Genomic DNA, 26,338 nt, shown 5'->3' on the forward strand with positions numbered 1-26,338 from the left:
CTAATGAGCCTTTGGCTGTCTCTGCTTTGGTTGGGTCCAGAGCCGCTACGCAGGCACTGGCTTCCAAGGATACTGCTCGCACTTTGGAATTCACTTCAAGGCATTCGCCCTCTCTTCCAACTAACACAGCGACAGCACTGAGGGATACTCTTTAGGCCAGACTTAGAGCTACTCCAAAGAAATAAGCAAAAAGTCTCCATTCCACTACTCCTCCCCCTTATCAAACTAGAATGATTAAAATAGCAGAGGATCTCATCACTTTCATCTAGGGTAATCAGGCCACCCCAGCCAAAAAGAGAAGAGAATCTTCTCCAGACATCCCATCAGATTTAGACTCCTCTGTTTTTGAAGAGAAAATGTCTCTTACTGCCTATGAAGACTCAGATGCAGAAGAATCTATTCCTTCTGCATCACCTCTGGAGGACTTTTCCTTTGGGCAAACCCTCCACACCCTCAGGGAACACTTCCAATGGGATTCAACAGATGTGATTACTCAGGGACCTAAGGGAGTTAAGGCTACCTCTGCAAAGAATCCTACTCTCTCAGACAAAGAATCCAGAGCCCTGGACAGATGGGGTGTAAAAAGTTATATACCTCTGCAACTTTAAGGGCTCTCAACTGTCAGTTCCATATGTTAAAATATCAACAGCACACTTACTTTTGAAACAGAAAATTTCTGCTTTGCCGGATTTTGCCAACAATAAAGAGCAGAATTACTGCACTCTTCATCTCAGGTGGCAAAGCACTTCTTGCACTGTGGATTTGATTCCCTAGAATCTTCTAGCAGGCCAGCAGTGACAGGATCTGTTATCAGCAGACATGCATGGCTGAAGGAACTACCTCTCCCTGATCATGTCAAAGCTAAAATCATGGATGCATCTCTTAACAAAGACTGTTTTTTCAGACAGAAAACTGAAGAGGTACTTAAAAGATGAAAGACAAAGCAAAATCGATGCAGACTGGTAAAGATTTTCTTCAAGTACAACATCATAGGTTCAGCAGAAAGTTTCCCTCTAAACACTGGTCCTTTCCTGCACCAGACTGGCAGGTACAAAGCAAAACCCATAGGGACAGACCCACCAGGACTAAAACTCGGGGCCAGCAATGAACAAAACAGTGGCCCCCCCTCAAACACTAGAGCAGGGAGTTCAAAAGCAACCCTGTATAGAAAAAAACTCTCAATGACTACCTTTCCCATGTCTGCCTGTCTCCAGAAGCTAGGAGGAAGGCTGTCTCTAGGCAGAGAAAATTGGAACTCTATGACAAAAGATCATTGCTCAGGGGTACAAATTCAATTTCCAAGAACTGCCACCTACAAGAGGATACCCAGACCTACCTCCAAACCAGTGGGCAGAAGCACTAAACAAGTGCAAAACCTAATATCCCTATGGGCAGTAGAACCTGTACCTCTAGAACAAGTTGCAAAAGGATTCTATTCCAGACTACTTGTTCCCAGGAAAGATGGGACTTTGTGTCCCATCCTGGACCTATCCTTTCTCAATACCTTCCTAGTAATCCCAAAATTCAAAATGCTTACCTTAACAACAACTTCTACCAATGCTGCCAAACAAGGCTTAGATGGTCACCTTAGACCTAAAGGATGCTTACCTGCACATCCCAATAAGGGAATCATGTAGAAAATTCCTGAGCTACAGAGCAGGATCACTACATTTTCAATTCTCTGCTTTGCCCTTTGGCTTATCAAATGCTCCCAGGGTATTCACCAAATGTCAAGCTCCTGCCATTGCCTTTTGCAGGCAAAACAATGTACAGATTTACCCTTACCTGGACGAATGTTTCATCCAGGCAGACTGCAAGGAACTGCTCCTGCAGCACCTCTCATTTGTAAAAACCCTGCTCACCTCTCGAGTTCACTATCAATGAAAGGAAATCAAAACAGACACCTACCAGGAAAAGCATATTTCTGGGAGCCTTACTGGACACACAACAGCAAATGGCCTTTCTGTCCCCAGAAAAATGTTTCCTACCAAAATGCTTCATTACTCTGGCCTCCCAAACTCAGCTTTCTGCCAGGAAGTTCCTATAAGCCCTAGGGTACATAGTCTCATGTTTCCTCCTGGTACCTCTTGCCAGACGACACATGAGAAAAATTCAGTGTTACCTAAAGAACCTATGGCATCAACACTCACAACCTCTGGACAACTACTTGCCTGTGATCTCTTGCATAAGATTTCAGTTTCTCTGGTGGGTCCAGGCCTGTGCTGTGAACAAGGGACTTCCATTCACCCTCTGTCCATCAGACCAGACCATAACTACAGATGGTTCAGACATAGCTTGGGGCGCCCACCTAGAAGGCACGTGCGTCCAAGGTCTAAACCCTAACTCAAACCAGGGGTTCTTCTCATGAAAACAGACACCACCACAGTCTTGTAGTAGTACATCAACAAACAGGGAGGGACTCCGTCTCTCCCCCTTTGCAGACCAGTCATGAACCTGTGGCTAGCAGCCTCATCCATGGGGCTACATCTTATAGCCCAATACCTACTGGACATCAACAACACCCTGGCAGACCACCTAAGCAGAAACCTGCTGGACCCACACGAATGGCAAAACCACAGAGATATTTTTCTGCAAATTACCCACACATGGGGGACCCCCCCAGGTGGACCTTTTTGCCTCTCATTTAAATCACCAAGTACAGAAATTCTGCACCAGGTAGTACCATCACCTGGCCTGGAAGATCGATGCCCTGACCTTCCCTTGGAATACCCTCTTTGTGTATGCATTCCCACCTATACCTCTCATTCCAGAAGTACTGTTCTAATCAAGATAAGGGAGGAAAAACCAAGAGCAATACTCATTGCCCCAGATTGGCCCAGACAGCATTGGTACCCACTGCTGCGCAGCCTATCTCACCAGCCCCCCTAACAGCTACCTCTGATGCCTCACCTGCTATCGCAGGAGGTGGAACAATGTTGCACCCAGGCCTTCAGACACTCAAGCTCTCAGCATGGCTTATTTCTACCAAAACCAACAAAGAATCTATGCTAAGCAAGCAAGTCCTTGACATCATCAGAAGTCAGAAGGCCCAGCACCAGAAAATCTTATGGTGGAAAATAGAAAAGAGTCTGCTCCTGGAGCCAGTCCAAGGGGCAGACATGCATCTGCCCTCCATTCTTCTTATTCTAGATTGTCTTGCTGAGCTTCTTAATAAGGGTTTCTCCTTCTCCTCCATAAAGATCCATGCCTCTGCCATCTTGGCACACTTTTATACAGAACAGCCATTGTTCTCCCACCATCTTATCAAACAATTCCTTAGAGGAGCCTCTAATATCAGGCATCCCAGAAGACAGCCCACCCCAGCCTGTGACCTAAACTATGTTGTAGAAAAGCTTACTCTGCCTCCCTTCGAGCCTGCAGCATCCACAGAACTAAAGTACCGCTCTTGGAAGACTCCCTTTCTCCTGGCTCTTACTTCAGCCAAGAGTGTGTCAGATCTTCAAGCCTTAATGGCCATTAAGCCATTTCTCATCTTCCATGCAGACAGGGTCTCCCTGAGAACCAATCATGCCAAAGGTGGTTTCGGATGCTACCCTCAACCAGGCCATCCACCTGCCCACCTTCTTCCCTAACCCTCAGAACAAGGGGGAAAGTATATTGCATTCTTTGGATGTTCACAGGCAACTCAGATTTTATCTGGATCGTACAAAGACATTCAGGAAAACTGACGAGCTCTTGGTCAGCTTTAAAACAGAGGCACAGGGGAAACCAATATCCAGCTAGACAATTTCCAAATAGATAGCGCACTGCATCCAGTTTTGCTACTCCTTTCATGGAAAACCATTCCCTAGGACCATCAGAACCCATTCCACTAGGGTAACCTCTATTTCCACAGCATTCCTTAGAGGGGTACCCACCAAGGACATCCTGCAAGCTGCCAGATGGACTTCAGTCCACTTCTTCACCAAACATTACCATCTGAGCCTATTCTCAAAAGCTAGGGCTGGGTTTGCTTCTGCAGATGTCCTTCAAGGATGCATCTGCAGTCCTAACATATGGGTTGTCCTGCCTCAGGCAGCCCTTCGGTCGGCCGGATTCCAAAGTCTGGGTCTGGCCTCGGCTGATGTCGCACTTCACCCAACGTCATAGCTGCTGGGGTATAAAGGCATCAGCCGATGCCATTTTTCTCAGTCTTTCTTGCCGCGCGGTGCCCGAAGCAGAAGCTGTTCGCAAGTGCCGGTCAGTCAGATCCAGAGATTTCTACTACCGAAGACTTCTAAAAAAGCTAAGTACCCCGTTGGGGACTCTTTCTTGCCTCAGCCGATGTCAGACAAAGTAAATAATTGTTTAACTTGTGGGAAACAAATACCTCATAAGGATTTCCACTCTTACTGCCTTCCTTGCTTAGGCCCAGACCACGACGTATCAGCTTGTCTAGCCTGTGCTTCCTTCAACCGACGGACGCTTAGACGTCGGTCGGAGTTTGCCGAAGTGTTTTTTGGTCCCGCTTTTGCATATAAAATGCCGTCGGAGACTCCGACTACACAATTAGCTAAAAAGCGCAAGGAAAAGGACCGACACTCGCGGCCCGCTGTTTCGGCTGAAACCACGGTTAGATCAACCGCGAGTGTCTCTGTTTCGGCTGAAACCGAGTCCTCGGTTCTCCCTTCGGCCGAAAGCATGCCACCGATAACCGAGGCCACACAGGCCATGGCTGAATCGGCTACAGAAATTACTGCTGCACAAGCAGGCACCCAGGATTTGTCAGACACTATTCCTTTAGACATCTCTACTCCTGCACGTGGGGCTGCTAGACCCCCTGCTTCTATGTCTATCAAGGCCTTTTCCAGGGCTAAAGCAGCCAAAATTTCTAATACTTTGCCTACAAAAACTCCCTCTCACAGGCCTACCTCTAGTTCCCAGATACTCAGCCTGGCTGAGGATCTTATTTCTTTGATCAGGGGATCCCAACCTCACCCAGACAGGGCCTCTCAACCTCCAGATAAGAGGCCTAGGACAGAACCCCCTGATCCTCTCTCTACAGACTATTCCTCGGATGGCTCAGATATTTCTGACCATCAGGAAGGCCCATATTCACCTTATGAGGATTCTGATGCAGAAGACTCCATTCCTTCTGCTTCCCCTCCTGAAGAATTTTCTTTTGGGGAAACCCTACACTCTATGAGGGAACACTTCCAATGGCAGGGCCAGGATTTTTCAGATTCAAGGAAAAGGCTAAGGACTTTTTTACATTTACCACAGCATAGGCCTTTAGCCATACCTCTTGTACTATCAGTTGTTGTTGATGCATATAATGATGCCAGTACTGTCCCTGATTCTTTGCCTCCGGCCCCTGCCAAACCTGACAGATATTACAGGGTCTCGGACACTCACTACCACTTGTATAAGGCTCATGTTGCAGAACCAGAAACCATTTCTCAGGGCCCTAAAGGTGTTGCAACTGCCTCTGCCAAAAACCCTCTTCCCTCTGAAAGGGAATCTAGAGCATTAGAGAGATGGGGTAAAAAGGTTTATACATCTGCTACTCTTTCGGCCAGGGCCTTAAACTGTCAATTTCACATGATTCAGTACCAGGAATTTTTGTTAGACCAGCTAAATAAAAAACTATCCTCTCCTGAACCTATAGACCGTAAGTCCATTCAGGATTTGGTACATAACTCTCAGCAGGTCAGTAATCATTTTTTTAAAATGTGGCTATGATGCACTGGAGGCTTCTTTTAGATCAGCTATGACTGGAGCAGTGATTCGAAGGCATGCCTGGTTAAAAGAGCAATCATTACCAGACCATGCTAAGTCAAAACTCCTAGATGCTCCTATGGAGAAACAAAGTTTGTTTGGCTCCCCTGCACAGGAGGTTCTAAAGAAAGTGGAAGAAAAAGCAAAATCTGTCCAAACAGTCAAGGATTTTTTGCAGGTCCAACCACTGAGGTTTAGCAGAAATTGGCCTTCGAAGAATTGGTCCTTTCCAGACACCTCCAGAGCACAGAGAGGCAGAAATAGATGCCCAAGAGGCAGAGGTCAATCTAGGGGTGCCTACAGGGGTCGACAGTGGCAACCTGCCAACCAGAGAAGTGCTGCCACAGCCACAGCTACAACTACAACTACAACTACAACCACTTCCACAGGACAGACACAATGACTTGGCTCTGATTCCGCCTACCAGGGAACAACTGGAAGCACCCTTGGGCAGAAAGCTAGCCTTATTTTCAGACAACTGGCATTGCATTACAGGAGACAAATGGACTTTACAAACAATAGACAAGGGCTACAGGTTTCACTTCCACACTCTACCAAAAAAGAGAGGAATGCCAAACCTTCCATCAAGTCAAAAAACAGAGGCTCTAAAACAAATCATCAACTTACTAAGGATGAGAGCAATAGAAAAGGTACCATCTATGGAACAAGGCCAAGGATTTTACTCCAGACTATTCCTTGTACCAAGAAAAGAAAATCAATGGAGACCTATTCTCGACTTGTCCGCACTGAACACATACCTCATTGTTCCAAAATTCAAAATGCTGACCCTCCAGCAACTTCTTCCCATGTTGGGCAAGGAGTCTTGGCTGGTGACTCTAGATCTCAAGGAGGCATACCTGCACGTCCCTATATGACCAGATTGCAGAAGACACCTCAGATTTCTTGCAGGATCAGAGCATTATCAATTCTCAGCATTGCCCTTTGGCTTATCTACTGCACCCAGAGTATTCACGAAATGCCTGGCATCAGTAATTGCTCATTGCAGGCTTCAGGGAATTCAAATTTACCCGTATCTGGACGACTGCCTAATACAAGCGGACAACAAGACAAAATTAACAAAGGATTTGGCCAATGTCATACAACTGTTGCAAGCCTTGGGATACACAGTCAACATTCAAAAGTCAAGGCTAGTACCATCCCAAAGGATAACATTTTTGGGTGCAGAACTGGATACAACAACTCAGATGGCTTTTCTCACAGAGGAAAAACAAAAGCAACTACCAGTCTATTTCATGGCATTAACAACACAAACTCAGCTTACTGCAAGGAAAGTCCTGCAAGCCCTGGGTTACATGGCATCCTGCATAATATTGATCCCACATGCCAGGCTGCATATGAGGAAGTTGGAATGGTACCTAAGGAATGTATGGTCTCAACACAAGCACAGTCTAGAAGCCCAGATTCCAATTATTCCATGCCTGAAAAAAGAATTCCTGTGGTGGGCTCAGGCCTGTCAGATAAACAGAGGATTGCCTTTCCACAAACCACATCCAAGCCAGACCATCACCACGGACGCCTCAGACCTAGGCTGGGGGGTGCACATGGAAGAAAGGTGTATACAAGGCCTATGGTCCCAAAACCAGCTGAATCTACGCATAAATCTAAAGGAGATGCTGGCAGTGAAACATGCAATCTAGGCATTCAGACCATTCCTCCAACAAGGTCACCTGCTGATAAGGACGGACAATACCACAGTGATGTGGTACATCAACAAACAGGGAGGTACACACTCATACCCTCTATGCCGGATGGCAATGGACCTGTGGAATTTGGCCCTGAATCTCAACATTCAACTGCAGGCCAGATTTGTACCAGGAAAAGAAAATTCACTAGCAGACACCTTAAGCAGAACTACCACGGATGCTCACGAATGGATGCTGCATCCAGATATCTTCAAAACCATAACAAAGAAATGGGGAATGCCAGAGATAGACCTGTTCACCTCCCCACACAACCACCAATTGAAGAAATTCTGCTCAAGAATATACCACCCACTTGCCTGGAGGGTGGACTCCCTTTCCTTCAGCTGGAAAAACCTGACAGCATATGCATTTCCACCTCTTCCTTTGATGTACAAAGTCCTACTGAAGATCAGAGAGGAACAGCCAAAGGTAATCCTGATAGCTCCAGACTGGCCAAGACAACATTGGTACCCGCTACTGAGAAGCATGTCTCGGGCACACTCATGGCCTCTACCTCTATGCCCATTACTTCTAACACAGAACTACTACAAGACCCTGCATCCAAACTTGAAAACACTGCAGCTAACTGCTTGGAATATTGCATAAAACAAAATCAACCAGATTTGTCTCAGAGGGTTAAGGACATTATCCTGGAGGCTCGCAGACCCTCCACAAGGAAAACATATTCAGCCAAATGGAAAAGATTCCTCATTTGGAGTGCAGCAAAGGGAGAAAATGTCTCATTGGCAAACATAGCACACATCCTGGAATACTTGGCAGAACTGTTCCACAATGGCCTGTCCTACTCCTCCATTAAGATTCATGCATCAGCAATTTCAGCAGAGTACAACATGGATCCTCCTGTCTTCTCTCATCCTCTACTCAGGCAGTTCTTGAGAGGAATCAAAAACGTAAAGCCTCCAAGGAAACCACCTCTACCTACATGGGATCTCAACTTTGTGCTGGAAAAATTAACACTTCCCCCTTTTGAACCAGCAGCAACAGCAGACTTACAGTACTTATCTTGGAAAACTGCATTCCTGCTAGCAATCACTTCAGCAAGAAGGGTATCTGAGTTACAGGCATTAATGGCAGTCCAGCCTTTCCTTATCTTCCATCAGGATAGAGTGTCTCTGAGAACTAATCCTACTTATATGCCAAAGGTGGTCTCCAGGGTATCATTGAACCAAGCTATTCATTTACCTACATTCTTCCCCAACCCACAGAACAGGGGGGAAAGACTACTACACACCTTGGATGTGCACAGACAATTGCGCTACTGTCTGGACAGAACTAAGGTCAACAGAAAAACTGACCAACTTCTGGTAGCATATGCAACAGGAGTGCAAGGAAAAGCAATTTCAAAACAGGCAGTCTCAAAATGGATAGGAAATTGCATTAGATTCTGCTACTCATTTCATGGAAAGACAACTCCTGAAAATATCAGGCCTCACTCCACAAGAGCTACAGCCACCACTACAGCTTTCCTACGAGGAGTGGCTACCAAAGACATTTTAGAAGCTGCTACTTGGAGCTCCGTGCATACATTTGCCAAGCATTATAATCTCCCTTTATACTTCAGATCCCGAGCAGGTTTTGCAACTGCTGTTTTGCAAGGGATCTTAACTACACCATCATTATCTTGGTGCCTCCTCCCCCAGTTTGGCTATGGTATTCTACCCATATGTTAGGACTGCAGATGCATCTTTGAAGGACATAGTACAGTTTTGTACCTACCATAAATGTAGATGTCCGATAGGTATGCATCTGCAGTCAGGATTACCCACCCTCCTTCCCCTCTGTGGTATTCCTAGGGTACTTACCCCTCTTTTAGGTAGCTGGGGGAATCTATTATGGTGTATTTGTTTGTATGTATATATATTTTGCTCTCTACTGTTTGGAATTATCTGCATTTATCCAAATTTAGCCTTCCTAGGGGTCACCTGGCATCTGGGGCAAAAAACACTGAGGAAAATGGCGTCGGCTGATGCCTTTATACCCTAGCAGCTATGACGGGTGAAGTGCGACATCAGCCGAGGCCAGACCCAGACTTTGGAATCCGGACGACCGAAGGGCTGCCTGAGGCAGGACAACCCATATGTTAGGACTGCAGATGCATACCTATCGGACATCTACATTTACGGTAGGTACAAAACTGTACTTTCTGCAGGGTGTGCTCACCCAATCTTAAGTTTCTATTAACCTTCCACCCTTCTCCGCAGCTTTGGGAATCTTCCCAGTGGTTATAACTGCAGCAGTGAAACACGAAGAACATAGTACAGTTGTGTATACTCACCATAAATGTAGATGTTCGAGTGTGTTCACTGCTGCAGCCATGCTTTCTCTCCCTCCTTCCCCCTGATATCTGCTTTCCTTATAGAGATGCATATTTCTATGGGGGTCTCTGACCCCAGGACTACTAATTATTAAAATTGGACTTCTTTGGTTGGTTAAAGCAAGAAAAGCTGAGGTAATGGCATCGCCTGCTCTCCTTTATAGCTCTGATGACCTGACATCACCCAGCAAGTGACAGCAGCCAATGCACAAAACCTTGACTCTGGTATTCGGACCGATTGAGGGCTACCACAGCATGGATAACCCAGTGGTTAGGACTGCAGAAGAGAACACACTCAAACATCTACATTTATGGTGAGTGTACACAACTGTACATTTTTCAGGTTATCCAGACATACCAGCAAATCAGAGGACAGAGGCCCTCTGTCAGACTCAAAAACTCTGTGCTCAAGGGGCAAGTGGAGCCAGTACCAGAGGAACAAGCAGGAAAAGGGTTTTATTCAAGGTTGTTCCTAGTACCCAGAAAAGAGGGCCGCTGTTGCCTTATTCTAGACCTATCCACATTAAAGGTGTCCCTCCTAATGCCAAAATTAAAAATGCTAACATTTCAAAAACTCTTGCCAATGCTGACACCAACTGCTTGGCTAGTGATCCTAGATCTGAAAGATGCCCACCTCCATATCCCCATAAGGGAGACTCGCAGGAGTTTCCTATGCTTCAGAGTAGGCTCAGAGCACTTTCAATTCTCTTCTCTGACCTTTGACTTATCTGCTGCTCCCGGAGTCTTCACCAAATGCCTGGCTGCTGTCATTGCCTTCTTCAGACAGAAGAACATACAGATTTATCCCTATCTGGACGACTGTCACATCCAGGCGGACAACAGGGAACAACTCCTGCAGGATCTCATTTTTTTGTCCAAACCCTTCTAACCACTTTGGGGATTCACCATCAACAAGGAAAAATCCCAATTCCTGCCCACAAGACTGATAACCTAACTTTCCTGGGAGCTCTCCTGGACACATCCACCCAAAGAACCTTCCTCTCTCCTGAAAAGCAGAGCTTTCTCTCCATCTACTTTTTCCCAGTTAGCTCACAGGACACACCTCACAGCAAATAAGTTCCTGCAAGTACTAGGGTACATGGCATCCTGTATCCTGTTGGTGCCCTTGGCCAGGCTACACATGAGAACTGCAGTGGTACCTAAGAAACCTATGGTGCCAATACTCTGTCACTGGAACAAGAGCTGCCTCCGATTTGGTCGTCTCTGCCTCGGTTGGGTCCGGAGCCGCAAACCAGCTTCCAAGGAGGCCTCTCGCATTACCGATTCTAGACAGAAACTAGTGTCCTCTCATCCAACCACTTCTCTTAGACCAATGGATTCTCTTGGGCCTAGAAGCCAGGCCACTCCTAGGAAATTACCTCTAGTCTCCATCTTATTCCTGCTCCACTTCCCTAAGCACAAATGCTTAAGATGGCAGAGGATCTTATCTCCCTTATCGGGGTAGTCTGCCCACATCTTCTAAAAGGAAGACACCCTACTCCTGAAATACTGTCAGAACAGGATTTTGAGGAATCTGATTATTGAAACAACAGCCACTTACTGCTTATGAAGACTCAGATGCAGAGGAATCCATTCCTTCTGCCTCCCCACCAGAAGACCTTTCCTTTGTGGAAGCCTTTCACACCCTCGTAGAACATTTCCACTGGGAATCTCAGGACTTCCCTCAGTTTAAAAAAAGACTAAAGAGTTTCTAGACCTCCCCCAGGACAGACCCCTTGCCATCCCCCCTATTTTAGAAGTGGTGGATGATGTTTTCCATGAATCCAGCATAGCCCCTGACACACTCCCACCAAACCTGACCGGTATTACAGAGTCTCACAAATACCTTTACAGAAATCCTGCTGCAGACCCGGGGGTCATTACACAGGGACCAAAAGGAGCTAAAGTTAGTTCTGCAAAGAATCCTATCCCTTCTGACAAGGAATCCAGAGCTGTGGACAGATTGGGTAAAAAAGTATACACCTCTGAAACCTTAGCTATCAGAGCACTCAACTGTCAGTTCCATATGTTAAAATATCAACAACATACTTTGGAACTATTAAAACAAAAGCTTTCTTCCTTTCCTGACTGTGCCATTTCTAAAGAGTTAGCAGATTTACTGCACTCTACTTGTCAAGTGGCCAAACACTCTTTGCACTGTGGATATGACATACTAGAAGCCTCTAGCAGGGCAGCAGTGTCAGGATCTGCTATTAGGAGACATGCATGGCTGAAGGAACAACCTCTCCCTGATCATGTCAAGTCTAAATTAATTGATGCACCCTTGGATAAGGGCCGCTTGTTTGGAATTAAAGCAGAAGAAGTGCTTAAAAAGATAGAAGACAAAGCAAAATCTATGACAAACAGTAAAAAATTTCTTTCAGGTCCAACTTCCCCGGTTCAGCAGGAATTTCCCATCTAAGCACTGGTCCTTTCTTGCACCTGGTAGACAGGGGCAAGGTAAGCCATGCAGGGACAGTCCATCTAGGCCTTTATCCCAGGGACAGCAGTGAACCAAACAGTGGACCTCCTCCACTAAGGCAGGGAGTTCTAAGCAACCCTTCTATGGCAAAACTTCTTAATGGCTCCCTCTCCCCCCTCTGCCCTCCTTTCACTCACCAAAAGCTAGAAGGAAAGCTCTCCCTCTGCAAAGAAAATTGGCTTTTTGTAACCAAAGACCTATGGGTCTTAAAGATAATTTTTCAGGGATACAAATTCTCTTTCAAATAACTCCCCAATTCCAAGAGGGTACCCAGACTTGCCTCCAAGTCAGAGGGCAGAGGCATTAAAACAAGTCCAAATTCTCATATCCCAGGGAGCAGTAGAACCTGTTCTGCAGACCAAACAGGCAAAGGCTTTTATTCCAGACTATTCCTTGTTCCTGGAAAAGAGGGCACTTGGCACCCTATCATGGATCTATCCATTCTGAACACCTCCTTGGTGGTCCCCAAATTCAAAATGCTAACTTTGCAGCAGCTGCTGCCTATACTGACAAAAAATGCCTGGTTAGTGACCCTAGACTTAAAGGATGCCTACCTCCACATCCCCATAAGGGAATCCTGCAGGAAATCCCTGCGCTTCAGGGCAGGCTTACAACACTTTAATTTCTCTACACTACCCTTAGGCTTATCTGCTGCACCCACGGTATTGGCCTTATCATCACCAGCAATGTAGCGCTTCCTGCCGCTCTACTTTACTCAGCTGGCTTCCAGACGTCACCTCACAGCGAGGAAGTTCTTGCAAGCTGTAGGGTACATGGCATCTTGCATCCTTCTAATTCCTCTGGTGAGGCTCCACATGAGGAAACTTCAGTGGTATCTAAAGAACCTTTGGTCTCAGCACTAGATCCCCTTGATCCCCTGTATAAGGGCCAAGTTTCTTTGGTGGGCAAGGGCCTGTGCCAAAAACAAGGGTTTCCCATTCATCCTCTGCCCTACGGCCAGACCATTACCACCGATGTCTCAGACATGGCTTGGGGCACTCACCTGGCAGGAAGGTGCACCCAAGGCCTTTTGGATGCCCAGCACCTTCCTTTACACATCAACCAGAAGGAAATGATGGCAGTACAAAAGGCCCTGATATCCTTCAAATCCCATCTCAGGCCACGGGTGGTCCATATCAAAACAGACAAACACCACTGTAATGTGGCACATCAACAAACAGGGAGGGCCCAATCTTACCCTCTGTGCAGGCTAGGTATGAACCTCTGGCAGACAGCCTCCTCCATGGGATTGCACCTAATAGCCCAATACCTACCAGGGATCAACAACTCCCTGGCAGACCACTTAAGTAGAAACTTGCTGGGACCCCACGAATGGCAGCTCCACAGAAAAACTTTTTGCAAGTCACTCAGGAGTGGGGAACTCCAGAGGTGGATCTCTTTGCTTTGCACCTCAACCGCCAGTTGAAAAAAATCTGTACCAGGGAGTATCATCACCTAGTGTGGAAGGTGGATGCCTTGACCTTTCCCTGGAACTCCCTCTTTGTGTACACTTTCTCTCCTCTGGTACTGATCAAGATAAGGGAGGAGAGGCCAAAGGCCATCCTCATTTGTCCATATTGGCCCAGGCAGCATTGGTACCCCATACTGCGCAGCCTGACATCTCAACGCCTCTGGCAGCTTCCCCACATCTCAGACCTCTTGACTCAGGCAGGGGGGGGGGGGGATGCTGCACCCGGACTTGCAGACTCTGAAAATGACAGCATGGTTTATACCCTAAAAGCAAACAAGGGACCCCTGTTAAGCAAACAGGTCCTAGACATTATCACAGAGGCCAGGAGGCGCAACACCAGAAAATCTTATGCAGGGAAATGGAAAAGATTCTGCTCCTTGAACCAGTCCAGAGGGGGCAGTTCCTCACATCCTTCCATCCCTCTTATCCTGGCTATCTAGCGAAGTTACTAAATTCTGACCTATCCTTCTCTTCTATTAAAATCCATGCATCAGCCATTTCAGCTCATTTCAGTACAGATCCGCCCCTGTTCTCACATCCTTTAAGCAGTTCCTCAGAGGGTCTTTGAATATCAGACCTCCCAGAAGGTCACTCACACCAGCCTGAGATCTGAATTTTGTGTTGAAAAAACTAACATTACCACCCTTCGAACCTGCTGCTTCAGCAGAACTAAAATACCTCTCTTGGAAGACTGCTTTCCTGCTAGCTATCACCTCAGCTAGAAGGTTTTCGGAACTTCAGGCATTGATGGCTATTGAGCCCTTCATCATTTTCCATGCAGACAGGGACTCCCTGAGGGCTAACCCCTCCTTTATGTCCAAGGTGGTATCTGATGCTACTCTCAACCAGGCCATACATCTACCCACCTTGTACCTATCCCTGAAAACAAGGAGGAAAGAATTCTGTACTTGCTAGACATGCACAGACAGCTCAGATAGTACCTAGACTGTACTAAAGCCTTCAGCAAAACAGACCAACTGCTGGTCAACTTTGCCCCAGGGGCAGAGGGGAAACCCATTTCCAAGCAAACCATCTCCAAATGGATATCACACTGCATCCATTTCTGCTACAGATTTCATGGGAAACCTCCAAGTCTATTCGCACCCATTCCACTAGAGCAGCTTCCACTTCCACAGTATTCCTGAGAGGAGTCCCCACCAGGGACATCTTGAAAACTGCCACCTGGGCTTCTGTTCACACCGTTACGAGGCATTACCATCTTTCTCTTTACTCTAAAGCTAGGGCAGGGTTTGCCAGTGCAATTCTGCAGGGCATGGTGACCCAAGCCTAGGTCTATTACGAATCCTACCACCCTTACCCTCAGCTTTGGGAATCCTCCCACAGGTGATGACTGCAACAGTGAAACATGAAGAATATAGTACAGTTGTGTACACTTACAATAAATGTAGATATTAGAGTGTATTCACTGTTGCAGTCCTGGTTTCCCTCCCTCCTTCCCCCTTATGTCCTCTTTTCTTAGGGCGACATAAGCTTCTTATGGTGGCTTTTTGCCATTGAGTCACCCTTACCATATTTCCTAGGGCTCCTGACTGGTTAGGGCAAGAAGAACTGATGTAATGGCATCAGCTGCTTTGGTTTATAGCACTGACAACCGGATGTTAGTCAACAAGTGACAGCAGCTGACGCAGAAAAACATTGATTGTGGTATTCGGGCCAGCCGAGGGCTACCACAGCAGGGATAACCCACTAGTGATGACTGCAACAGTGAATACACTCTAACATCTACATTTATGGTAAGTGTACATACTTTCTCCCACTCCCTGTTAAACAATTCCTTAGAGGGATGTCACACATCAGACCACCTAGAAGGCCACCCACTCCAGCATGGGACCTTAACTGTGTACTGGAAAATTGACTTTACCTCCTTTTGAACCAGCTGCTTCAGCAGAAATGAAGCACCTCTCTTGGAAGACTGCCTTTCTGCTGACCATAACCTCGGCCAGGAGGGTTTCTGAACTGCAGGCTCTCATGGCTATTGAATCCTTCATTATCTTCCATGCAGACAGGGTGTCTCTTAGAACCAATCCCTCCTTTATGCCTAAGGTGGTATCTGATGTGATCCTTAATCAGGCTATCCATCTCCCCACCTTCTTCCCAAACCCACAAATTAGGGAGGAAAGGATTCTACATACATTAGATGTGCGCAGACTGCTTAGATACTATCTGGATAGGGCCAAGTCTTTCAGAAAGACTGACCAGCTGTTGGTCAGCTTCGCCTAGGGGTAGAGGGGAAACCTATATCCAAGCAAACCATTTCTAAAAGGATTTCACACTGTATCCATTTCTGATATTCCTCCCATGAGAAAATACCTTCCAAACCTGTCCAAAGCCATTCCACTAGGGCAGCATCAACTTCCACTACCTTCCTCAGAGGCGTCCCTCAAAAGGATGTTCTAGAAGCTGCCACTTGGACATCTGTTCACACCTTCAGACAACACTACCAACTGTCTCTTTACTCCAAATCCCGGACAGGCTTTGCTTTTGCAATCCTGCAGGGCATAGTAGCTTCCACGTAGAGCAGTGCAAGCCTATTCTCCGACTTCTTCCCTTCCTTCCATCCACCCTACTTTTTAGCTTTGGGAATCTTCCCACAAGTGATGACTGCAACAGTGAAACATGAAGAACACACAGTACAGTTGTGTACGCTTATCATAAATATAGATGTTCAAATGTATTCACTGTTGCAAACCCGTTTCCGTCCCTCCTTACCCCTTTTTATTTCCTTCATCTTCAGGACTTTTGGGCAGGGCTCCTATAGGTTGGGGGCAAGAAAAACTGATGTAATGGCGTTGGCTGCCTTTCAACAAAGTATTAGTTTAAAGGTGTGCACACTTATGCAACCAGCTTATTGTACATTTTTTGTTTTTTATATTTTTCCCCAAACAGGTTTGTTTGTTTTTCAATTGAATTGTACAGGTTATAGGTCACATTAAAGGTGGGAAAAGTTTTGAAATGATATATTGTGGTCTCATTTTTTTATATTACAAAACCTGATATTTTAACAGGGATGTGTACACTTTTTATATCCACTGTATTTTATGAGCTATGTACTTTTACACTCCATCCCCCACCTCAGCAACCAAAAACTACAACCAGTTAACTCAAATATGCTTTTTGCCTAGCTTTTCTTCTTTTTGCACTGTGATGCCTACTTTTTTAATACCAAAAGAGTAGAAAGAGAATAAGAAAAAAGGCACATATTTGCTTTAGTAATTTTATCTCATACAAGAGCAACTAAAAAATGATTTACCATAAAACATACTATTTGTACTGTGAAAAGTTTTATAGAAACACTGTTAAGAACCAAAATAGTTTTACTTAGTTGCTGTTTTCTTCCTATTCCTCTTCCCTCCTGTCAGAGTCCTTCCAAACATCATTGACATGAAGTGAGGCAAATGCTTTCTTGATAACTGCATATTTGTTTTTTAGGATACGATTTTTTTCCATGAGTGACTGTTTATCTTTTCTGTTTAAATTACAGAGCTGGGGTGCAGAAGGTTATCACCTGTGGGTTATTGCTGACCGTGGCTTAATGACGAATGATATTGAACAAGAAATGGACGAGATGATGCAGCAGCATGACATCCTTCAGTTTCAGTTTATCAAGAGTGCACTCACAGTTAATCCTTGCATGGTAAGGAGTTTATCACGTTGATCCTCTGTAGATTGCTTGATAGATGTTTTGGGAGATTTACTTTTCTCACCATTTTTTAAGTTTGTATCCTTATTTTTCTTTATCAGTGGAAAGCAAGCTTCAAGTAGCTGGGCGTAGGTTATGGCTATATTTAAACTGTCAGATGTTCAGTTTCATGTGGAGGTTGTTTAGACTTGGGTTCAAATCAAAAGTGCAATTAGAGGCTTTTTTGGTAGTAGGTTGAGATAAGTTTGATGTAGTGTGTAATAATAGTGTGACCCTCTATATTTAAATTTCTAATCTGAGAACAATTTGAGTCTTGCTTGGACTTCAAGAAAATTGTTGTGCTGTTGTATGAGCACCAGTAGATGTCCTTCCATATCAATGTATTCCTTACATAAGTGATCTCCTGCCAAGTATAGCCCAATGTTTGTCCAAAGCATTTAGTTTGTAGGAGTCTTACATCACTTGTATGCTCCCTGAGCAAGGCATAGGAAATAAAGGTGACATATGGATGCACACACTTCAGAACTACTTTGTCGCCAGTCTGAATGCCATCATTGAATATCCATCTTCTGTGCTAGTTACCGATCAATTTTCAAATAAGTGCCCCATTGGGGTTCTTCATTATCTTAGCTTTTATGTTAGTGTTGTTGGTTTACATGTCATCCAGAAAGGGAAAACGTCAACATGGGAGGCAGATTCCGCATAAAGGTCATAACGAACAGGGTCACCGATCCATTTTCAAATAAGTGCCCCATTGGGGTTCTTCCTTATCTTAGCTTTTATGTTAGTGTTGTTGGTTTACATGTCATCCAGAAAGGGAAAATGGCAACATGGGAGGCAGATTTCCCATAAAGGTCATCACAAGCAGGGTCTCTTCTGTTTTATTGGTTCTCACAACAATACGCAATGTTCTATCTGCCAAATATTTGTCCCCAAGACTCAGTATAGTTGTCTTTCCTCTGTCTATTAATCTGGAAAACCAGTGTCTAAAGTTGTTGGCACAAGGTGTTCTGGTGGAGTCTTTCCATCCCAAAGGTCAGCTGCCAGCCAACAAAAAGGCCAAAAATCTCAGGTCTGATATGGCTGCTGTCCAGCCTCACCCAGATGTCTCTCTCAAGGCTGATGAAAGCCTGGAGGATTGTCCATTTGTTGCTTTGGATTCCTTTGCTTTGACCCTGTCATAGGCTGGCATGGATCCATCTTCTCGCATGTCCTTGGAGGCTTTACAGACATCTGCTACAGACGTTGAGGGGGAATCTTGGCTGATTATACCTGAGGGACCAAGAGGGATTCAGCAGATTTTAGTGTGGGATGAAGTTCGTACTATTGTTGTAGAGTGGTAACAAGGGTCCAACCTGCCTACGGATTTTTATGTAGATGTCCTGCAGAAAAGAACAAAAAAGTCATATTTCCCTTGCAGTTAGAGATCCCTAATGTGAATGGCAGGATTTTACTCAGTGATGTTTAATGCTTTAATGGCCTTAAAACATCCTCAAGGGGTCTCTGTGCTTGCTTCTCCCTGGTCTTCTACTCCGCTTAAGAAACCTAGGAAGCAGGAGTCTTCCATTGAGGATCTGGATTCTGGTAAAGAGTCCTTTACTTACTCCTCTCAGATCCCTTCCCCTCTGGAGTATAGGTTTGAGGAAGATGATTCTATTATTCCACATTCTCCTTTAGAAGAACTCTCCTTTGGGGGACACCTATTTCACGTATGATGGAGTTCAGGTGGGATTGCTCTCAGGTTTCCAGAAGCAGTATTATGAACTCCTCCCAATGGAGTCTCTCAAACCTTGTGCTCTATCTCAAGTGCTGGCTGCCCTCCTGGTTACTTTTTCAGCTGCTTTCTTCTGCTCCTGATTCTCATCCATTACCTCCCAAGAAACCTGATTGTAAATTTCTGTATAAATGTCCTTCTCCTGACCCTACTGTGATGTCTGTCTCCTCTGGCAAACCCTTTTAAGCTGATGCCTTCTATGTTGAGGACAAATGCTTGAAGGGCTTGTCAGAGGAGACGGACAAACCAGGCTGTTGTGTTCTACTAAGTTTCTTCCTTCAGATAAGCTAGTAGGTCTATGGAACAGCTGGGCAAAAAGGTTTACACTGCTGCCACCCTGTCTTTTAGGGCTATTAGTTATCAGAACATAATGACCATGTATATTTTAGTCCTTATTTCTCCGATTTCTCAAGTAGTTACTGACCTTAAGATGCAAAAACCAAACGGCTGCAGGTACACTGTGGTGCCCACAACACACAACAGCAGCAAAAGTAAATGAAGGCACCAAAGTTACACACTGGAAATCAGTCACTGTACTTTATTGCAGAAGACAAACGGTAAGCGCTTTCACAACTTAATGTTGCTTCAGATGAAGCAACATTAAGTTGTGAAAGCACTTACCGTTTGTCTTCTGCAATAAAGTACAGTGACTGATTTCCAGTGTGTAACTTTGGTGCCTTAATTTACTTTTGTAGTTACTGACCTTCTTGGCTCTGAATGGAAAATTCCTTCCCTTGTTGCATTCTACCTGTCAAATGGCTCACCAGTCCATTAAGTGCAGTTGTGATGCAACTGATGCTTCTTCTAGAGCTGATGCATTTTATTCTGTATTGCGGCATCGGTCTTGTTTTCATCTTCAGGCTTTGCCTGATGACATTAAGGCCAAATTATTGGATGCTCCTCCAGGTAATAAAAAATCTTTTTGGCTGTGCAGCTGATGAACTTTTTAAAGCCCTCCAGGATAAGGACAAATCCTTGCAGGAGTTGAAACATATTTTTGATGTCCTTCAAGGATGCATCTGCAGTCCTAACATATGAGTTGTCCTGCCTCAGGCAGCCCTTCGGTCGGCCGGATTCCAAAGTCTGGGTCTGGCCTCGGCTGATGTCGCACTTCACCCGACGTCATAGCTGCTGTGAATTGGGTATAAAGGCATCAGCCGACGCCATTTTCCTCAGTCTTTCTTGCCGCGCGGTGCCCGAAGCAGAAGCTGTTCACAAGTGCCGGTCGGTCAGATCCAGAGATTTCTACTACCGAAGACTTCTAAAAAGCTAAGTACCCCATTGGGGACTCTTTCTTGCCTCAGCCGATGTCAGAAAAATTAAATAATTGTTTAACTTGTGGGAAACAAATACCTCATAAGGATTTCCACTCTTACTGCCTTCCTTGCTTAGGCCCAGACCACGACGTATCAGCTTGTCTAGCCTGTGCTTCCTTCAACCGACAGACACTTAGACGTCGGTCGGAGTTTGCAGAGGAGTTTTTTGGTCCCGCTTTTGCTTACAAAATGCCGTCGGAGACTCCGACTTCACAATTAGCTAAAAAGCATAAGGAAAAGGACCGACACTCGCGGTCCGCGGTTTCGGCCGAAACCACGGTTAAGCCAACCGCGAGTGTCTCGGTTTCGGCTGAAACCGAGTCCTCGGTTCTTCCTTCGCCGAAAGCTTGCCTCCGATAGCCGAGGCCTCACACAGCATGGCTGAATCTGCTACTGAAATTTCTCCTGCTGTAGCAGGCACCCAGGATTTATCAGATACTATTCCTTTAGACATATCTACTCCTGCGTGGAGCTGCTAGGCCACCTGCATCTATGTCTATCAAGGCTTTTTCTAGGGCTAAAGCAGCTAAATCTTCTAAGGCCTTGCCTGCTAAAACCCCCTCACACAGGCCTACCTCTAGTTCCCAAATGCTCAGCCTGGCTGAGGATCTCATTTCTTTGATCAGGGGATCCCAACCTCACCCAGACAGGGCCTCTCAACCCCCTCCAGAGAAGAGGCCTAGAGCAGTGCCCCCGGATCCAGTTTCTACAGACTATTCCTCGGATGATACAGAAAACTCAAATCCTCCAGAGGGCCCTTATTCTCCATATGAGGATTCTGATGCAGAAGACTCAATTCCTTCTGCCTCTCCTCCTGAGGAATTTTCTTTTGGGGAAACCTTACATGCTATGAGAGAGCAATTTCAATGGCAGGGCCAGGATTTTTCAGATTCAAGGAAAAGGCTAAGGACCTTTTTGCATTTACCACAGCATAGGCCTTTAGCCATTCCTCCAGTACTAACAGTTGTGGATGATGCATTTAATGATGCCTGTACTGCCCTGACTCTCTTCCCCCGCCCCTGCTAAGCCCGACAGATATTACAGGGTCCCGGACACACACTTTCACTTGTATAAGGCTCCTATTGCAGATCCTGAAACCATTTCACAGGGCCCCAAAGCTGTAGCAGCTGCCTCTGCCAAAACCCTCCCTCTGAAAGAGAATCTAGAGCATTAGAGATGGGGTAAAAGTTTATACTTCTGCTACTCTTTCGGCTAGGGCCTTAAACTGTCAATTCCACATGATTCAGTATCAGGAATTTTGTTAGACCAGCTTAATAAAAACTGTCCTCTCCTGAACCTATAGACCGTAAGTCCCTTCAGGATTTGGTACATAACACTCAGCAGGTCAGTAATCATTCCTTAAAATGCGGCTATGATGCACTGGAGGCTTCCTTTAGATCAGCTATGACTGGAACAGTGATCAGAAGGCATGCATGGTTAAAAGAGCAATCCTTACCAGACCATGTAAAGTCAAAGCTCCTAGATGCTCCCATGGAGAAACAAAGTTTGTTTGGCTCCCCTGCACAGCAAGTGCTAAAGAAGGTGGAAGAAAAAGCAAAATCTGTCCAAACAGTCAAGGATTTCTTACAGGTCCAGCCTCCGAGGTTTAGTAGAAATTGGCCTTCGAAGAATTGGTCCTTTCCAGACACCTCCAGAGCACAGAGAGGCAGAAATAGGCGCCCAAGAGGCAGAGGTCAATCCAGAGGTGCCTACAGGGGACGTCAGTGGCAGACTAACAACCAGAGAACTACTGCCACAGATCCAGCTACTACCACTTCCACAGGACAGACACAATGACTTGACTCTGATACCGTCTACCAGGGAACAACTGGAAGCACCCTTAGGCGGAAAGCTAGCCTTATTTTCTGTAAACTGGCATTACATTACAGGAGACCAATGGATTTTACAGACAATAGACAAAGGCTACAGGATTCACTTCCACACTCTACCAAAAAAGAGAGGAATGCCAAACCTACCACCAAACCAAAAAACAAACGCTCTAGGACAAATCAACCACTTACTAAGGATGAGAGCTATAGAAAAGGTACCGCCTATGGAACAAGGACAAGGATTTTACTCCAGACTTTTCCTGGTACCAAGGAAAGAAAACCAATGGAGGCCTATTCTCGACCTGTCCACTCTGAACACATACCTCATTGTTCCAAAATTCAAAATGCTGACCCTACAGCAACTTCTTCCCATGCTGGGCAAGGAGTCTTGGCTGGTGACTCTAGATCTCAAGGAGGCATACCTGCACGTCCCTATCGACCAGATTGCAGAAGATACCTCAGATTTCTTGCAGGATCAGAGCATTATCAATTCTCAGCATTGCCCTTTGGCTTATCTACTGCGCCCAGAGTATTCACGAAATGCCTGGCATCAGTAATTGCTCATTGCAGGCTTCAGGGAATTCAGATTTATCCATACCTGGACGACTGCCTAATACAAGCAGACAACAAGACCAAATTAACAAAAGATTTGGAAAAGGTTATATAACTACTGCAAGCCCTGGGATACACAGTCAACATGAAAAAGTCAAGGCTGGTACCATCCCAAAGGATAACATTCTTGGGTGCAGAACTGGACACTTCAAATCAGATGGCATTTCTCACAGCAGAAAAGCAAAAGCAACTACCACTCTATTTCATGGCATTAACAACACAGAACCAGCTTACAGCAAGGAAAGTCCTGCAAGCCATGGGTTACATGGCATCCTGCATAATATTGATTCCACATGCCAGGCTGCATATGAGGAAGTTGCAATGGTACCTAAGGAATATATGGTCTCAACACAAGCACAGTCTAGAAGCCCAGATTCCAAAAATTCCATGCCTGAAACAAGAATTCCTGTGGTGGGCTCAGGCCTGTCAGTTGAACAGAGGACTGCCTTTCCACAAACCTCGCCCAAGCCAGACCATCACCACGGACGCCTCAGACCTAGGCTGGGGGGCACACATGGTGGACAAGTGTATACAAGGCCTATGGACACAGGACCAGCTGAACCTACACAAATCAAAAAAAGATGCTGGCAGTGAAACAGGCAATTCAGACATTCAGACCGTTTCTTCAACAGGGTCATTTGCTGATAAGGACGGACAACACCACAGTCATGTGGTATATCAACAAACAGGGAGGCACACACTCATATCCTCTATGCCGGATGGCAATGGACCTGTGGAATGTGGCCCTGAACCTCAACATTCAGCTCCAGGCCATATTTGTGCCAGGAAAAGAAAATATACTAGCAGACACCTTAAGCAGAACTACCACGGATGCCCACAAATGGATGCTGCATCCAGACATCTTCAAATCCATTACAAAGAAATGGGGACTACCAGAAATAGACCTGTTCGCATCCCCACACAACCACCAATTGAGGAAATTCTGCACAAGGACATACCACCCACTTGCTTGGAAGGTGGACTCCCTATCCTTCAGTTGGGAAAACCTGACAGCATATGCATTCCCACCTCTTCCTTTGATGCACAAAGTGCTACTGAAGATCAAAGAAGACCACCCAAGGATCATCCTGATAGCTCCAGACTGGCCGAGGCAGCATTGGTACCCGCTACTGAGGAGTATGTCTCGGACACACGCATGGCCTCTACCTCTAGTTCCTTTACTGCTAACACAGAACAACTTCAAGATCCTACATCCAAACTTGAAAACACTGCAGCTAGCTGCTTGGAATATTGCATAAAACAAAATAACCCAGATTTATCTCAGAGGGTTAAAGACATTATCCTGGAGGCTCGCAGACCCTCCACAAGGAAGACTTATTCAGCCAAATGGAAAAGATACCTCATTTGGAGTGCAGCAAAAGGAGAAAATGTATCATTAGCAAACATAGCTAACATCCTGGAATATTTAGCAGAACTTTTCCACAAGGGCCTGTCTTACTCCTCCATTAAGATTCATGCATCAGCAATTTCAGCAGAATACAACATGGATCATCCAGTCTTCTCTCATCCTCTACTCAGGCAGTTTCTGAGAGGAATTAAAAATGTAAAGCCTCCAAGGAAGCCACCTTTGCCTACATGGGACCTTAACTTTGTGCTGGAAAAGTTAACACTTCCCCCTTTCGAACCAGCAGCAACAGCAGAATTACAGTTCTTGTCTTGGAAAACTGCTTTCCTGCTTGCAATCACTTCAGCAAGAAGGGTTTCTGAATTACAGGCATTAATGGCAGTACAGCCCTTCCTTATCTTCCATCAGGATAGAGTGTCCTTGAGAACTAACCCTACTTTTATGCCAAAGGTGGTCTCCAGGGTATCATTGAACCAAGCAATCCACCTACCAACATTCTTCCCCAACCCACAGAACAGGGGGGAAAGACTACTACATACCTTGGATGTGCACAGGCAATTGCGCTACTATCTGGACAGAACCAAGAACAATAGAAAAACTGACCAGCTTCTGGTAGCATATGCAACAGGAATGGAAGGAAAAGCAATTTCAAAACAGACAATCTCAAAATGGATAGGAAATTGCATTAGATTTTGTTACTCTTTTCATGGAAAGACAACTCTGGAAAACATCAGACCTCACTCCACAAGGGCTACAGCCACTACTACAGCTTTCTTACGAGGAGTGGCTACCAAAGACATTTTAGAAGCTGCTACTTGGAGCTCCGTGCATACATTTGCCAAGCATTATAATCTACCTTTATACTCCAGATCCCGAGCAGGTTTTGCAACTGCTGTTTTGCAAGGGATCTTAACTACACCATAATCATTTTAGTGCCTCCTCCCCCCAGTTTGGCTATGGTATTCTACCCATATGTTAGGACTGCAGATGCATCCTTGAAGGACATAGTACAGTTTTGTACCTACCATAAATGTAGATGTCCGAGAGGTATGCATCTGCAGTCAGGATTACCCACCCTCCTTCCCCTCTGTGGTACTCTTAGGGTATTTGCCCATCTTGTAGCTAGCTGGGGGAATCTATTATGGTGTATTTGTTTGTATATATGTATATACATGTTTATTTTTGTTTGCTCTCTACTGTTTGGAATCATTTGCATTTATCCAAATTTAGCCTTCCTAGAGGGCACCTGGCATCTGGGGCAAGAAACACTGAGGAAAATGGCGTCAGCTGATGCCTTTATACCCAATTCACAGCAGCTATGACGTCGGGTGAAGTGCGACATCAGCCGAGGCCAGACCCAGACTTTGGAATCCGACCGACCGAAGGGCTGCCTGAGGCAGGACAACCCATATGTTAGGACTGCAGATGCATACCTCTTGGACATCTACATTTATGGTAGGTACAAAACTGTACTTTTCTCCTATCCCTAAGTTTCAGTGGAATTACCCTTCCAAATCTACTTTTGTTTGTAGACCATCTCACCCTCCACCAAGGTGTAAAAAGGGTTTTAAACGTGTACCTCATCCTAAGTCTACTCGGAACCCTATTTGCCTGAAACCTCCTTTTCAGGACAAACCAGATTCCATCTGACAACTTTCTTTTTTTTTTCCTTGTCCCTTCATGTTTTCCTGTCATTTCCACATTGGCTAAGGATCATACAAGACTCTTGGATTCTGTCATCTGCCAGAGGTATTTCATGATTTGGAAGTCTCTTCTTCCCTTTCTGGGCATCCCTCAACCTCCTTGAGAACAGCTCCCTCTCTTCCCACTGGTGCTTCATGCTGTTGTGGCCCAGAGCTTCATTCAGGTTGTGCCCCCTGGCTAGAAAGGGAAGGGTTTTTATATGAGAATGTTTCTGGTTTCCAGGAAGAAGAGCATGTGGAGAACAATTTTGGATCTTTTTCAGCCCAGTACTTTACTAAAGGTCCCTTCTTTTTGGATGTTATCCCTTCAGACTTAGTTCCTCTTCTTCTCCAGGTATTTCTGTGCTCTCTGGATCTCACAGATGTCT

The 26,338-nt window shown here is 45.5% G+C and overlaps 1 protein-coding gene across 1 annotated transcript in view; it reads left to right on the forward strand.

Moving 5' to 3' along the window:
- Window positions 1–26,338, forward strand: part of RIC1 (RIC1 homolog, RAB6A GEF complex partner 1) — a 2,584,659-nt gene that overhangs the window by 543,519 nt on the left and 2,014,802 nt on the right. Inside the window, exon 11 of the mRNA XM_044061149.1 lies at window positions 17,212–17,364. Within this exon, the coding sequence (XP_043917084.1) occupies window positions 17,212–17,364 (153 nt within the window). The remainder of the gene's footprint in view (window positions 1–17,211; window positions 17,365–26,338) is intronic.

This window comes from Protopterus annectens, chromosome 2.part0, assembly GCF_019279795.1.
Source record: "Protopterus annectens isolate FY-2018-M chromosome 2.part0, PAN1.0, whole genome shotgun sequence".
In the NCBI taxonomy this organism is placed as follows: Eukaryota; Metazoa; Chordata; order Ceratodontiformes; family Protopteridae; genus Protopterus; species Protopterus annectens.